Below are 14,444 nucleotides of genomic sequence, written 5' to 3'. Positions count from 1 at the left end.
TCTCCGGCCAATCTCCCGCCACATTGTCCCCTCACTCGCAAACAAGACCCCAAGGTACTTGAACTCCTTCACTTTAGGTAAGGCCTCATTCCCTACCTGGAGTAGGGACTCCATCGGTTTCCTGCTGAAAACCATAGCCTCAGATTTAGAGGTGCTGATCCTCATCTGAACCGATTCAATAAGTGCTGAAGGTCACTGACGGCTGATGCCATCAGGACCACATCATCTGCAAAAAGCAGCGATGAGATCCCCAGCCCAATGAATTTCAAACCCTCCCCACCACGACTAAGCTTTGATATTTGATATTGACATTCTGTTGAAAATATCACAGATTCATGCCCCCAAGGTATTGATCCTGATAGCACTATACAAGTGGATGAATCTGAAAATGTTTTCTGCAGGGTAACACGTAGTACTAGTACTATTCCAGTAACATGTAGTACTAGTACTATTCCAGTTATAATCAACAACAGACCATACAAAGTGGTGAATCCCCTAAGTAATAAGAAGTTGACTGCAAACAGTCAATTTAGCATCCAGTTCACGGCAGCCACAGCTTGTCCCAAAAAATGAGACGGTGTCTGTTCCTCGACTCAGATCAGTTATATCAAAGGTAACCAAGGGGAAATACGTAACAACCTAATTGGAATTAAAACTACCACGGCAATGATAGAACAGGATAGGAAAATTAGATGTGCACTATTAAATATCAGATCTCTATCTTCTAAAGCAGTACTAGTAAACAAATTGATATCCGATAATCAAATTGATCTATTCTGTCTTACTGAAACTTGGCTGGGCCATGAAGAATATGTTAGTTTAAATGAAGCGACTCCTCCCAGTCATATTAATACTCAAATTCCTAGAAGCTTAGGCCGAGGAGGGGGAGTTGCAGCCATATTTGATTCAAGCCTGTTAATTAATCCTAAACCTAAACTAAATTATAACTCTTTTGAAAGCCTTGTTCTTAATCTTCAACATCCAACATGGAAATCAGTACAGCCAATTATATTTGTTGTTGTCTACCGAGCTCCAGGTCCGTATTCTGAGTTTTTATCATCTGTAGTCCTTAAATCAGACAAAGTACTTATTGTAGGTGATTTTAATATCCATGTGGACATTGACAGTGATAGCCTTAGTACTGCTTTCAACTCACTACTAGATTCAATTGGTTTCAATCAGTGTTCATGAGGCCACACACTGTTTTAACCACACCCTCGACCTTGTGCTGGCATATGGCATCAAAATTGAAGATGTAGTGGTATTCCCGCAAAATCCTTTATTATTAGATCACTTCTTAATACCTTTCGAATTATTAATACCCGATTATACGAAATTAGATAAAAGCTTCTACACTAGATGCCTATCTGCTTCAGCTAAGCCATCTACCTGTCTCTTAGACCCCATCGCAACGAGGCTACTCAAAGAAGCGTTACCCTTGGTTAACACTTCATTACTAGATATGATCAATATGTCTCTATTAACAGGTTATGTACCGCAGTCATTCAAAGTAGCTGTGATAAAACCTCTTCTGAAAAAACCCACCCTCGATCCTGAGGTCTTAGCAAACTATAGACCTATATTTAATCTTCCCTTTCTCTCCAAGATCCTTGGGAAGGTAGTTGCTAATCAGTTATGTGATTTTCTCCATAGCAACAGTTTATTTGAAGACTTTCAATCAGGATTTAGAATGCATCATAGCACAGAGACGGACTTGACACCATACTTGTTTTACTAGATCTTAGTGCTGCATTTGACACTATTGACCATACCATCCTGTTACAGAGATTGGAACACTTAGTCGGCATTAAAGGAATCCCACTAAGCTGGTTTAAGTCCTATTTCTCTGATCGATCTCAATTTGTAAATGTTAATGATAAATCCTCCAAGTACGCAAAAGTTAACAAGGCTCAGTGCTGGGACCAATTCTATTCTCCTTATGTATGCTTCCCCTTGGTAATATTATTAGGAAACACTCAATTAACTATCACTGTTATGCGGATGACACCCAATTATACTTGTCAATCAAACCAGACGAAACCAGTCAGTTAGCTAAACTTCAAGCGTGCATTAAAGATATAAAATCCTGGATGACCTATAATTTTCTGATGTTAAACTCTAACAAAACTGAAGTTATTGTGCTGGGCCCTAAACACCTCCAAACTTCATTATCTAAAGATATAGCTAGTCTGGATGGTATTGTCCTGGACTCCTGCATTACTGTCAGAAATCTAGGAGTTATTTTTGATCAGGATATATCCTTTAACGCCCATCTAAAACAAACATTGAGAACAGCCTTTTTTCATCTTCGTAACATTGCCAAAATTAGGAATATCCTGTCTCAAAACGATGCTGAAAAACTAGTCCATGCATTTGTTACTTCCAGGCTGGACTATTGTAATTCCCTACTGTCAGGTTGCTCAAATAAGTCCCTTAAGACTCTTCAGCTGATCCAGAACGCTGCAGCGCGTGTTCTCACAAGAACTAAGAAAAGAGATCATATTTCTCCCATATTAGCTTCGCTGCATTGGCTTCCTGTAAAATTCAGGATTGACTTTAAAGTCCTTCTCCTGACCTACAAAGCCCTAAATGGTCAAGCACCATCCTATTTAGAACAGATCTTAGTACGTTATTGTCCCACTAGTGCACTGCGCTCCCAGAATGCAGAGTTACTTGTGGTTCCTAGAGTCTCTAAAAGTAGAATGAGAGCCAGAGCCTTCAGCTATCAGGCTCCTTTCCTGTGGAACCAGCTCCCAGTCTGGGTTTGGGGGGCAGACACCGTCACCACATTTAAGAGTAAACTGAAAATTCTCCTCTTTGATAAAGCTTATAGTTAAGGAGTGAGGAGTTGCAGCATCCGCCTAACCCGGCCCACCTGCTTCTCTTTGTATTCATCAGATTTATTGATCATATAATCAATAATATAGTGAGAGTAGAGGGAGACAGGCCAGTACAGCCTCTCATCAATGTTTTCATTTGTCTCCTTTTGCATGCATCCTGTCTCAGAACTGCTTGTTACTAACCTAGCTCTGGGGAGTTTACTCCCCGGGGTCCTTATGTTTCTTCTTCGCAGAGGTATGCTCTGTGATTCCCTTCAACGCCCGGCCGCATCCTGCTGCGTCTGCTGCATCCACCCATGCTCTGCAGTACCACGTTACATCCCGCTACGCCCTGCTGTGATGTTCATACACACAGAGTAGTCAGGATCCGGTATAGGAGACTGCACTACTCAGTATGACACGATGTGCCCTGCTATGACATGAACTTCCAGGACTACCTCGAAGTCACTGTTCCATTATCTTTAATGTGACTATTATGCCACTGTTCATCACACCCCCAACCGGCCCCGTCAGACACCGTCTACCAAGAGCCTGGGTCTGTCCGAGGTTTCTTCCTAAAAGGGAGTTTTCTTCGCACAGCCACTGCTAATGCTTGCTCTTGAGGGAATTACTGTAATTGTTGGGGCTTTGGAAATTATAGAGTGTGGTCTAGACCTACTCTATCTGTAAAGTGTCTTGAGATAACTCTAGACCTGGCGGAGGCCAACCATCTCCTGGAACGAGTCCAATTTCAATTCAATTTTACTTATAGTAGCAAATCATAACAATAGTTCTCTCAAGAAACTTTACAGATAGAGTTGGTCTAGACCACACTCTATAATTTACAAAGACCCAACAATTCCAATAATTCCCCCAATAGCAAGCATTTAGTGCAACACTAGCAAGGAACAACTCCCTTTTAGGGAGAAACCTCGGGTGGTGAGGAAAACTTCCTTTTAGGGAGAAACCTTGGACAGACCCAGGCTCTTGGTAGGCGGTGTCTGACAGTGCCTGTTGGGGGTGTGATGAACAGTGGCAATAATAGTCACATAATAGTCACAATAAAAATAATGGAACTATGACTAGAAATAGTAGTTGTAGTAGTTCATGGCATAGCAGTGCCCTGCAGGGCATTACAGGGTGTAGCGGGGCACTGCAGGGCATAGCAGGACGTAGCAGGATGTAGCAAGGCGTAGCAGGGCATAGCAGGGTGCGGAGCAGGACCACGGCAAAAATACATAAGAACTCTGGGGAATAAGCTCCCCCAGAGCTAGGTTTGTAACAAGCATTTCTGGGACATGGATGCACAAAGAGAGAGGAGAGAGGAGCTCAGTGTGTCTAAGGAAGTCCCCCGGCAGTCTAAAACTATAACAGCAAAATAAAGAGCTGGTGCAAGGCAAACCTGAGCCAGTTCTATAAGGGTTGGTAGATGAATCTGACAACTATGAAGAGAAGCAGAGAAGAGAAGGGGTGCCGTGTCTATGCTATATACCCTCCCCCGCCGGTCTAGGCAAACTCTGCAACTCCTCACTCCATAACTATAAGCTTTATCGAAGAGGAGAGTTTTAAGTTTACTCTTAAATGTGGTGACGGTGTCTGCCTCCCGAACCCACACTGGGAGCTGGTTCCACAGGAGAGGAGCTTGATAGCTGAAGGCTCTGGCTCCCATTCTACTATTAGAGACTCTAGGAGCCACAAGAAACTCTGCATTCTTGGAGTGCAGCACTCTACCTACAGGAAGGGTGCGGAGAGATGGTCCAGACTGTTCTGGCTCCACACCTGGCTGGTACCACTCTGCACTTCCCTGAGCATTCCCTATGTCGACAACTTCAACTTGTTCTGGGAGATGCCCAACCTGCTGAAGCGTGATGGTCTCCACCCAAACCGACACGGAGCCAGGCTGCTATCTGACAACATAACGACCACACTGACAGAAGGCAAGTATTGACATTATGTTGAAAATATCACAGATTCATGTCCCCCAGGTATTGATCCTGATAGCACTATACAAGTGGATGAATCTAAAAATGTTTTCTGTAGGATAACATGTAGTACTAGTATTATTCCAGTAACGTGTAGTACTAGTACTATTCCAGTTATTATCAACAACAGACCACACAAAGTGGTGAATAGAGGGGCAATACTTAACAACCTAATTGGAATTAAAATTACCACTGCAATGATAGAAAAGGATAGGAAAATTAGATGTGGATTACTAAATATCAGATCTTTCTCTTCTAAAGCAGTACTCGTAAATGAATTGATATCTGATAATCAAATTGATCTATTCTGTCTTACTGAAACCTGGCTGGGCCATGAAGAATATGTTAGTCTAAATGAAGCCACCCCTCCCAGTCATATTAATACTCAAATTCCTAGAGGCTCAGGCCGAGGAGGTGGAGTTGCAGCCATATTTGATTCAAGCTTGTTAATTAACCCTAAACCCAAACTAAATTATAATACTTTCGAAAGCCTTGTTCTTAATCTTCAACATCCAACACGGAAATCAGTACAGCCAATTATATTTGTTGTTGTCTACCGAGCTCCAAGTCCGTATTCTGAATTTTTATCTGAATTCTCAGAGTTTTTATCATGTGTAGTCCTTAAATCAGACAAAGTACTTATTGTAGGTGATTTTAATATCCATGTGGACGTTGACAGCAATAGCCTTACTACTGCTTTCAACTCATTACTGGATTCAGTCGGTTTCAGTCAGAGTGTGCACAAGGCGATGCACTGTTTTAACCACACCCTCGACCTTGTGCTGGCATATGGTATTGAAATTGAGGATTTAATAATATTTCCGCAGAATCTGGTATTATCAGATCATTTTTTAATTACTTTTGAATTCTTGCTACCTGACCATACTAAACCAGATAGCAGCTTCTACACTAGATGCCTATCTGACAGTGCTATAGCTAAATTTAAGGAAAATATTCCTACAGCATTCCAGTCTATGTCGTGCCTTAACATAACAGAGGATCTCTATGTTAACCTCAGTCCCTCTCAAATTGATACATTTGTAGACGGTGCTACAACTTGGACGACCTTAGACTCTGTCGCTCCTCTCACAAAGAAGACGATAAAGCAAAGGAAATTAGCTCCTTGGTATAACTCCCAAACTCGCAAATTAAAACAAATCTCACAAAACATCGAAAGTAAGTGGCGCTCCACCAAAGTGGAGGAATCCCGTTTGGAATGGCAAGACAGTCTGAAAACCTATAGGAAGGCCCTAAGAAAAGCCAGATCAGACTATTACTCATCATTAATAGAAGACAATAAGAACAACCCAAGGTTTCTTTTCAGCACTGTAGCCAGGCTGACAGATAGTCACAGCTCAACTGAGCCATCTATTCCTCTAGCTCTGAGTAGTGATGACTTCATGAGCTTCTTTAATGATAAAATTATAACCATTAGAGATAAAATTCATCATCTTTTGCCCTTAACTTCTAACAGTTCATCTTTAAATGCAGGACCGCTAGAAAGAACGACGACTCCCGACATATACTTGGACGGCTTTTATCCTATAGACCTTCAACAATTAATGTTAAAGATATCCTCAGCAAAGCCATCTACCTGTCTCTTAGACCCCATCCCAACGAGGCTACTCAAAGAAGCGTTACCCGTGGTAAACACTTCATTATTAGATATGATCAATATGTCCTTACTAACAGGTTATGTACCGCAGTCATTTAAAATTGCTGTGATAAAACCTCTTCTGAAAAAACCCACCCTAGATCCTGAGGTCTTAGCAAACTATAGACCTATATCTAACCTTCCCTTTCTATCCAAGATCCTTGAGAAGGTGGTTGCTAATCAGTTATGGGATTTTCTACATAGCAACAGTCTATTTGATGATTTTCAATCCGGATTTAGAAAGAATCATAGCACAGAGATGGCACTGGTGAAAATTACTAACGACCTTCTAACTGCTGCAGACAAAGGATTTGTCTCCATTCTTGTTCTACTAGATCTTAGTGCTGCTTTTGATACTATTGACCATACCATCCTGTTACAGAGACTGGAACACTTAGTTGGCATTAAAGGAATCGCACTAAGCTGGTTTAAGTCCTATTTCTCTGAACGATCCCAATTTGTTAATGTTAATGATAAACCCTCCAAGCACGCTAAAGTTAGCCATGGCGTTCCTCAAGGCCAATTCTATTTTCCTTATATATGCTTCCTCTAGGTAATATTATTAGGAAACACTCAATTAACTATCACTGTTACGCAGACGATACCCAATTATATCTGTCAATTAAGCCAGATGAAAGTGGTCAGTTAGCAAGACTTCAAACGTGTATTGAGGATATAAAATCCTGGATGACCCACAATTTCCTGATGTTAAACTCAGACAAAACTGAAGTTATTGTGATAGGACCAACGCACCGCCGAACTTCGTTTTCGAAAGATATAGTTACTCTGGATGGTATTACCCTGGCCTCCAGCACTGCTGTCAGAAATCTAGGAGTTATTTTTGATCAGGATATATCCTTCAACGCCCACTTAAAACAAACCTCAAGAATAGCCTTTTTCCATCTTCGTAACATTGCCAAATTTAGGAATATCCTGTCTCAAAACGATGCTGAAAAACTAGTCCATGCATTCGTTACTTCTAGACTAGATTACTGCAATTCCTTATTATCAGGTTGCCCAAATAAGTCCCTTAAGACTCTCCAGATCCAGAATGCTGCAGCACGTGTTCTGACGAGAAATAAGAGAAGAGATCATATTTCTCCTGTATTAGCTTCTCTGCATTGGCTTCCAGTGAAATATAGGATCAAATTTAAAATCCTCCTCCTGACTTACAAAGCTCTAAATGGTCAAGCACCATCCTACTTAGAAGAGCTCATAGTACCTTATTGTCCCACTAGAGCACTGCGCTCCCGGAATGCGGGGCTACTTATGGTTCCTAGAGTCTCTGGAAGTAGACTGGGGGCCAGGGCCTTCAGCTATCAGGCTCCAGTATTGTGGAACCAGCTCCCAGTATGGGTTAGAGGAGCAGACACCGTCACCACATTTAAGAGTAAACTGAAAACTCTTCTCTTTGATAAAGCTTATAGTTAAGGAGTGAGGAGTTGCAGCGTCCGCCTAACCCGGCCCACCTGCTTCTCCTCGTAGTCATCAGTTTTATATACTGTATAATTAACAATCTAGCGAGAGTAGAGGGAGGCAGGGCAGTACAGCCCGATCCGGTTGGGGAGAGTTCTAGCCCGACCAGGCACCTCTCTTTAACCTGCCTCTCTTAAGTTATGCTATTACAATTCTAGACTGCCGGGGAGGCTGTTCCTCCCTAAGACACACTGAGCTGCTCTCTCGTCTCTAGTTGTTACTTTTGTATGCATCCTGTCCCAGAAATGCTTGTTACTAATCTAGCTCTGGGGAGTTTACTCCCCGGAGTCCTTATGTTTCTTCTTCGCAGAGCAATGCTCTGCGATTCTCTGCATTTCCCGGCCGCATCCTGCTGCGTCCTGCTGCACCCGCCGCACCAACCCGTGCTCTGCAGCGCCACGTTACATCCCGCAACGCCCTGCTGTGATGTTCCTATGCACAGAGTAGTCAGGATCCGGTATAGGAGACTGCACTACTCAGTATGACACAATGTGCCCTGCTATGACATGAACTTCCACGATAACCTTCAAAGTCACTGTGACTTCTAATGTGACTGTTATCACCACTGTTCATCACGCCCCCAACTGGCCCGTCAGACACCGCCTACCAAGAGTCTGGGTCTGCCGAGGTTTCTTCCTAAAAGGGAGTTTTTTCTTGCCACTGTCGCAATAGCCACTGCTAATGCTTGCTCTTGAGGGAATTACTGTAATTGTTGGGGTTTTGGAATTTATAGAGTGTGGTCTAGACCTACTCTATCTGTAAAGTGTCTCGAGATAACTTTTGTTATGATTTGATACTATAAATAAAATTGAATTGAATTGAATTGAATAGTGGGACAATAAGGTACTAGGAGCTCTTCAAGATATGATGGTGCTTGACCATTTAGAGCTTTGTAGGTCAGGAGAAGGATTTTATATTCAATCCTGGATTTTACAGGAAGCCAATGCAGAGAAGCTAATACAGGAGAAATATGATCTCTTTTCTTAGTTCTTGTCAGAACACACGCTGCAGCATTCTGGATTAGCTTGAGAGTTTTAAGGGACTTATTTGAGCAACCTCACAGTAATAAATTACAATAGCCCAGCCTGGAAGTAACAAATGCATGGACTAGTTTTTCAGCATCGTTTTGAGACAGGACAAGGCAATGTTACAAAGGTTGAAAAAAGGCTGTGGTTTGGTTTTTGTGGGTGTTCAAGGATATATCCTGATCAAAAATAACTCCTAGATTTCTGACAGTAGTGCTGGAGGCCAGGGCAATGCCAACCAGAGTAGCTATATCTTTGGATAATGAGGTTCGGAGGTGTTTAGGGCCCAGCACAATAACTTAACATCAGAGTTTAACATCAGAAAATTGTAGGTCATCCATGATTTTATATCTTTAACGCATGCTTGAAGTTTAGTTAACTGACTAGTTTCGTCTAGGTGACGATAGGTGTAATTGGGTGTCATCCGCATAACAGTGAAAGTTAATTGAGATTTTCCTAATGATATTTCCTAGAGGAAGCATACATAAGGTAAATAGAATTGGTCCAAGCACTGAGCCTTGTGGAATGCCATGGCTAACTTTAGCGTGCATGGAGGATTCATCATTAACATTAACAAATTGATATTGATCAGATAAATAGGACTTAAACCAGCTTAGTGTGATTCCTTTAATGCCAACTAAATGTTACAGTCTCTGTAACAGGATGGTATGGTCAATAGTGTCAAATGCAGCACTAAGATGTCCTTTGTCTGAAGCAGTTTGAAGGTCGTTAGTAATTATCACCAGTGCTGTCTCTGTGCTATGATGCATTCTAAATCCTGACTGAAAGTCCTCATATAAACTATTGCTATGGAGAAAGTCACATAACTGATTAGAGACTACCTTCTCAAGGATCTTGGAGAGAAAGGGAAGATTAGATATAGGTCTTTAGTTGGCTAAGACCTCAGGATCGGGGATGGATTTTTTCAGAAGAGGTTTTATCACAGCTACTTTACTGGGACGTGTTAGTTGGATTCAGGTTACTCAGTTCCTCAAAGTGCTCTTTCCACCACCCAATTACATCCTCAGTTGAGGTCAACAGCATCCCACATCCTTACTGTACACAGCTTGGATGGTTCCCTGTTTTTACAGGGATGCACGAAAAGCTCCACCGGAGGTGTGAGTAGAAAGTCTGTCAGGTTTAGATCATGGAGGCCATGCCTCCCAATCCCACATCTCCAGGTGTCTCTATCATTGCCCACGTGCGCATTAAAGTCTCCCAGCAGAACTATGGAGTCCCCTACTGGAGCCCCATGCAGGACTCCATTCGGGGTTTCCAAGAAGGCCGAATACTCCAAGCTTTTGTTTGGTGCATATGCACAAACAACAGTCACAGTTTTCCCCCCCTACCGACCCTTTCGTCCACCAGGGTAAACTCCAAACTCCATCTGGGCCTGGCTCCAGACGGGGGCCTTGGGCTTCCTCAGGGCAGGGTAACTCCATTTCTTCCTTGTTGCTTACATTTGTTACATTTGTAACTGTGATGGAGTGTCTTTAATCATGTTGTAATGCAAATGCATTTGACAAAACTGATGTAATCAAGTTTAAACTTCCTTAGTATTTGATTATGCTGATTCCTTTATAATGCAACCTTTTACTGAGTAAAACTTAACTGATTGCATTTGCTAACCGATACATGTGCTAAGGCGTCTCCCACCTGGATGTCATCACGCTACTCACCTCTGGCTGGTAAGCCCTATATCTTGAGAACAAAGGCATGCAAAACACAAACTGAAAGACACCACACTGGCCAGATAGGGAGGCCCTCGCCAAGGTATAAAGTGAGAGAACAGCTTCCCATCGGTGTGCATATTACCAACCAATCTTTGTCCTGTGTACTATGCTCTGAGCATTAGAAGTTTGACAATACTTTAAGAGATTTTTGTCTCATTCCTCATTGTCAAAGTGGGATTACAAAATTGCCACGAGTATCATAAATTGTTACGCTGTTTTCCTTTCTGAAGATTTATGTGTTGAACCAATCCTCCTTTTCTATGGAGCATCTTTTTTTTATCTATCTACCGTCATGTCATCTAAGTGAATGGAGCTATTGTTAGAAAATGTAAATATCCTTATGTGTCTCATTAAACCTTTAGAACATTGTGAATGGAACCCTGCTTTGTGTCGCTTTGGTCTCCCAGATCTTGTAACTGCTTTCAGAATCAACTCACAGAGGTCAAGCCAGTAGCTGATCAAATATGGAACCCCAAGGCAATCATGATTGGATGATCCTAACATTTTAAAGTTTTAAGTTTCATGTAGTGTCAAAGGAACTTCAGACAGCAAGAGAGGTTTCACTTTCAGTTTCCTGCATGCTTCCCAGCGAGCCCCCACCAATAGAAAGCATGTGGGCTGCAACTCTAGGTCTCAACTAACTATCTTTAAACCTTCAAAGGAGAATAACACACCACGGATTTGTGGCTAAAATATACATGAGTTAAAATATAAGATGGTGGTTTGAATTTTAGATTTCCCTGTTCCCATTGCATTTTAAAGTCAGATTTACCCCACCACTCTGTTTTTATCCCATGGCCACTCCCACAATAACTTCTTAAATTTGTGCCTAAATGGCTTATAAAGCATATAACAGTACAACTACAAGACAGGAAGGTATGTATGGGGCTTAATTTGAAATCTAAATTCTAAGTGTCCAGGATTTATGCTAAACTGATGCAAGTATCCATAGGAGAACTCCCAATAGTGGGGAAATGGGAGTGAGAGCTGAGCCCTGAGGGGAACACAATTAATTGGGAGGCAGTTTGGGACATTTTCCACTGTTCCAAGAACCCAAATCACCAGCAGATCCACTTCAACATATGTCATAGGACATATTGGACTCCTCAGAAGAGATACATCTCTGAAGTCATTCCCACTCCCTATTACACGTTCTGTCAACCTGAACAAACTGGAACTTTCCTGCATATGGTCTGGGCATGTGAACAGGTGCATGACTTCTGGAATAAAACAACATCAATCAATCAAGATCAATATCTGATGTGATAGGATTTTGAATTCATACTGACCCGATTGTTTTGTTACTTAATGACAATTCTAAATTACACCTGCTTGGGAGACAGAGGAAAATTTGGCTAGCCGGCTCAACTACAACCAAGAAAGTGATAGCTCAGCGCTGCCCGCCCCCCACTCGCTTTGTATAAAACATTGGTTGGCATACCTTCTGGACATAGTTATGCTTGAGTTCTCTACAGCAAGGATTAACAAAGCCAGATCATCAACTATCAACCTATGGAAAAGTGCAGCAGCACAAATATCAGACTTAATAACTTCAGTGCCACAAGACTGAGGAGAGTGATTAGGCAAGGTGTGGTTTCTGTTTGTTTATTTGCGTTGTTTTCCTCAAGATCGCAGAGGGTGGGAGAGTGTCTTTGTTCCTATTCAATTTGTGTTTATCTGCACCATCTGCTATTACCTGTCACACGTTGTGTAATTTGTTTTGTATGTCTGAAGGTGCCAATAAAAAAAATCTAAATTCTTGTAGTTTCTGAAAATGTACATGTTAACAATGTGATTAAAACACAACATAAACTACATCAGTTAAAACACGGTTAAAACATTTTTTTTGGCCCTTGTCATGGCCCTTGTAAGTCATACTTCAATAACAATACCTAAGACATGCTTTATGCCGCATTATGCAAATTACCACACTTACCCTCTACATCTTCTCAACCACACCTGTATACACTTTTAGACCTCAAATTGTGCCAATTGATTTTACTCACTTCTGTGACACTGGCGAAAACATACTAAAGCATTTAGATGACTATAAAACATTTTGCATTAAAGGTCCCATGGCATGAAGATTTCATTTTATGAGGTTTTTTTAACATTAATATGCATTCCCCCAGCCTGCCTATCGTCCCCCTATGGCTTGAAATGGCGATAGGTGTAAACCAAGCCCTGGGTATCCTGCTCTGCCTTTGAGAAAATGAAAGCTCAGATGGGCCAATCTGGAATCTTCTCCTTATGAGGTCATAAGGAGCAAGGTTACCTCCCCTTTCTCTGCTTTGCCCACCCAGAGAATTTGGCCCACCCATGAGAGAGAGACATTATGGCTTTCAAATGTGGCAGTTAGTCAAGGCCACACCCCACCCTCCACCGTGCCCCCTCCCCTCCTCCTCCTCAATAGCTACAGACACAGAAATGGCAGATACTAAGCTCATTGTGGGACTGGCTCTAGTGGCTGTAATTCTGCACCAAGGCTGAATTTCATGAAAGAGACTTCAGATACAGTATTAGGGGACCACTAAGGCCTATATAAAAGATACTTCAGATACAGTATTAGGGGACCACTAAGGTCTATATAAAAGAATCCAAAGAGCACCATGTCCTGGGACCTTTAATTCAAATGATCACCTCACAAAACAAATTAATGTGATGGCTGGCTCTGGAAGGAAGGACTTAGCTCTGTTTAGCCGTTCATTTAGACTGGCTCCAATGCAACGTTCCTATCCATGCTATACATTATTGGGAAGGGAATTTGATTGGCTACAATCATCATGATTGACGTGTTGATAGCCAATGACAGCTCGTTTTACCATGGCTGCACATAGACATGATGGAACCCATTGGTCTTAGGTCCCTGTAGGATTTGATAATCTTGTGACTGCAGAAATTGAATCAAATTTAAATAATAAAAAAATTAGGGGAGTCAATCTCAACAATCTATTCACCTTGTACAGTAACTGGTGAGGAGGAATTTCAACCCCAAAAACCTTATGTAAGGGACCATTTTTAGTGTGATCATAACTGAACCTAAAACAGTAGCTCAATGGCAGCATAGTGTTCCACTTTCTTAAGATCACTACAGTAATATATTTTTCATTTAAAAATCATTTGTTATGAAGAAATAGGTCTAATAAACAATTGAATACTGTAAATGAGATACTTTTTGTTGTAAAGGAGATGTTTTTTCTCAAATCTGCAGAAGCGCACATTAACAGTAACGCAGATTTACAAATGTTGATATTGAAGATTTTCTACCCCTTGTAGTCAGTCAAGTATGGACTTGACTGACTACAAGGGGTAGAAAATCCAACCAAGAAACCATCAGTCAAGTCCCCATAACTTTTTCAGTCCTCATTGACACCAACTTTGAATCAAAATACAGCAAAACAATTTATTCCATGTGTGGTTCATAACGATGTTAGTATATACTGTAGACTCACGGTTACTGTGTTGGCTGTGAGAGTGGGGGTGTTGCTGTCATTTCCCGGCTGTTCGCTCTGTGTGTGTGTAGGCGTGTAGAGTGTCAGGGTGTGCTCGGCCACCGTGCTTGGTCCTCTGTATTCTGCCGGTGGGTGGGTGTGGGGCGTGGCATACTCAGCTGGGATCCCATTCTGTGGAGGAGGGGGGTACTGGGCCTGTGGGAAGGGTTGGGCCATGGCTTCAGGGGGAGCTGGGGCCTCTTGGTTACCCTGCATGGACAGATAGAGATAGCGACAGGACAGAGGGATGGAAAACAGCAAACC

The 14,444-nt window shown here is 41.9% G+C and overlaps 1 protein-coding gene across 1 annotated transcript in view; it reads right to left on the bottom strand.

Annotated features, from left to right (window-relative positions):
* LOC114548296 (RNA binding protein fox-1 homolog 3) overlaps positions 1–14,444 on the bottom strand; it is a 144,816-nt gene that overhangs the window by 125,913 nt on the left and 4,459 nt on the right. Inside the window, exon 2 of the mRNA XM_028568150.1 lies at positions 14,142–14,390. Within this exon, the coding sequence (XP_028423951.1) occupies positions 14,142–14,390 (249 nt within the window). The remainder of the gene's footprint in view (positions 1–14,141; positions 14,391–14,444) is intronic.

This window comes from Perca flavescens, chromosome 21, assembly GCF_004354835.1.
Source record: "Perca flavescens isolate YP-PL-M2 chromosome 21, PFLA_1.0, whole genome shotgun sequence".
Classification (NCBI taxonomy): Eukaryota; Metazoa; Chordata; class Actinopteri; order Perciformes; family Percidae; genus Perca; species Perca flavescens.
The sequence above is the reverse complement of the archived record's forward strand: the minus strand, read 5'-3'. Positions and strand labels throughout refer to the sequence as shown.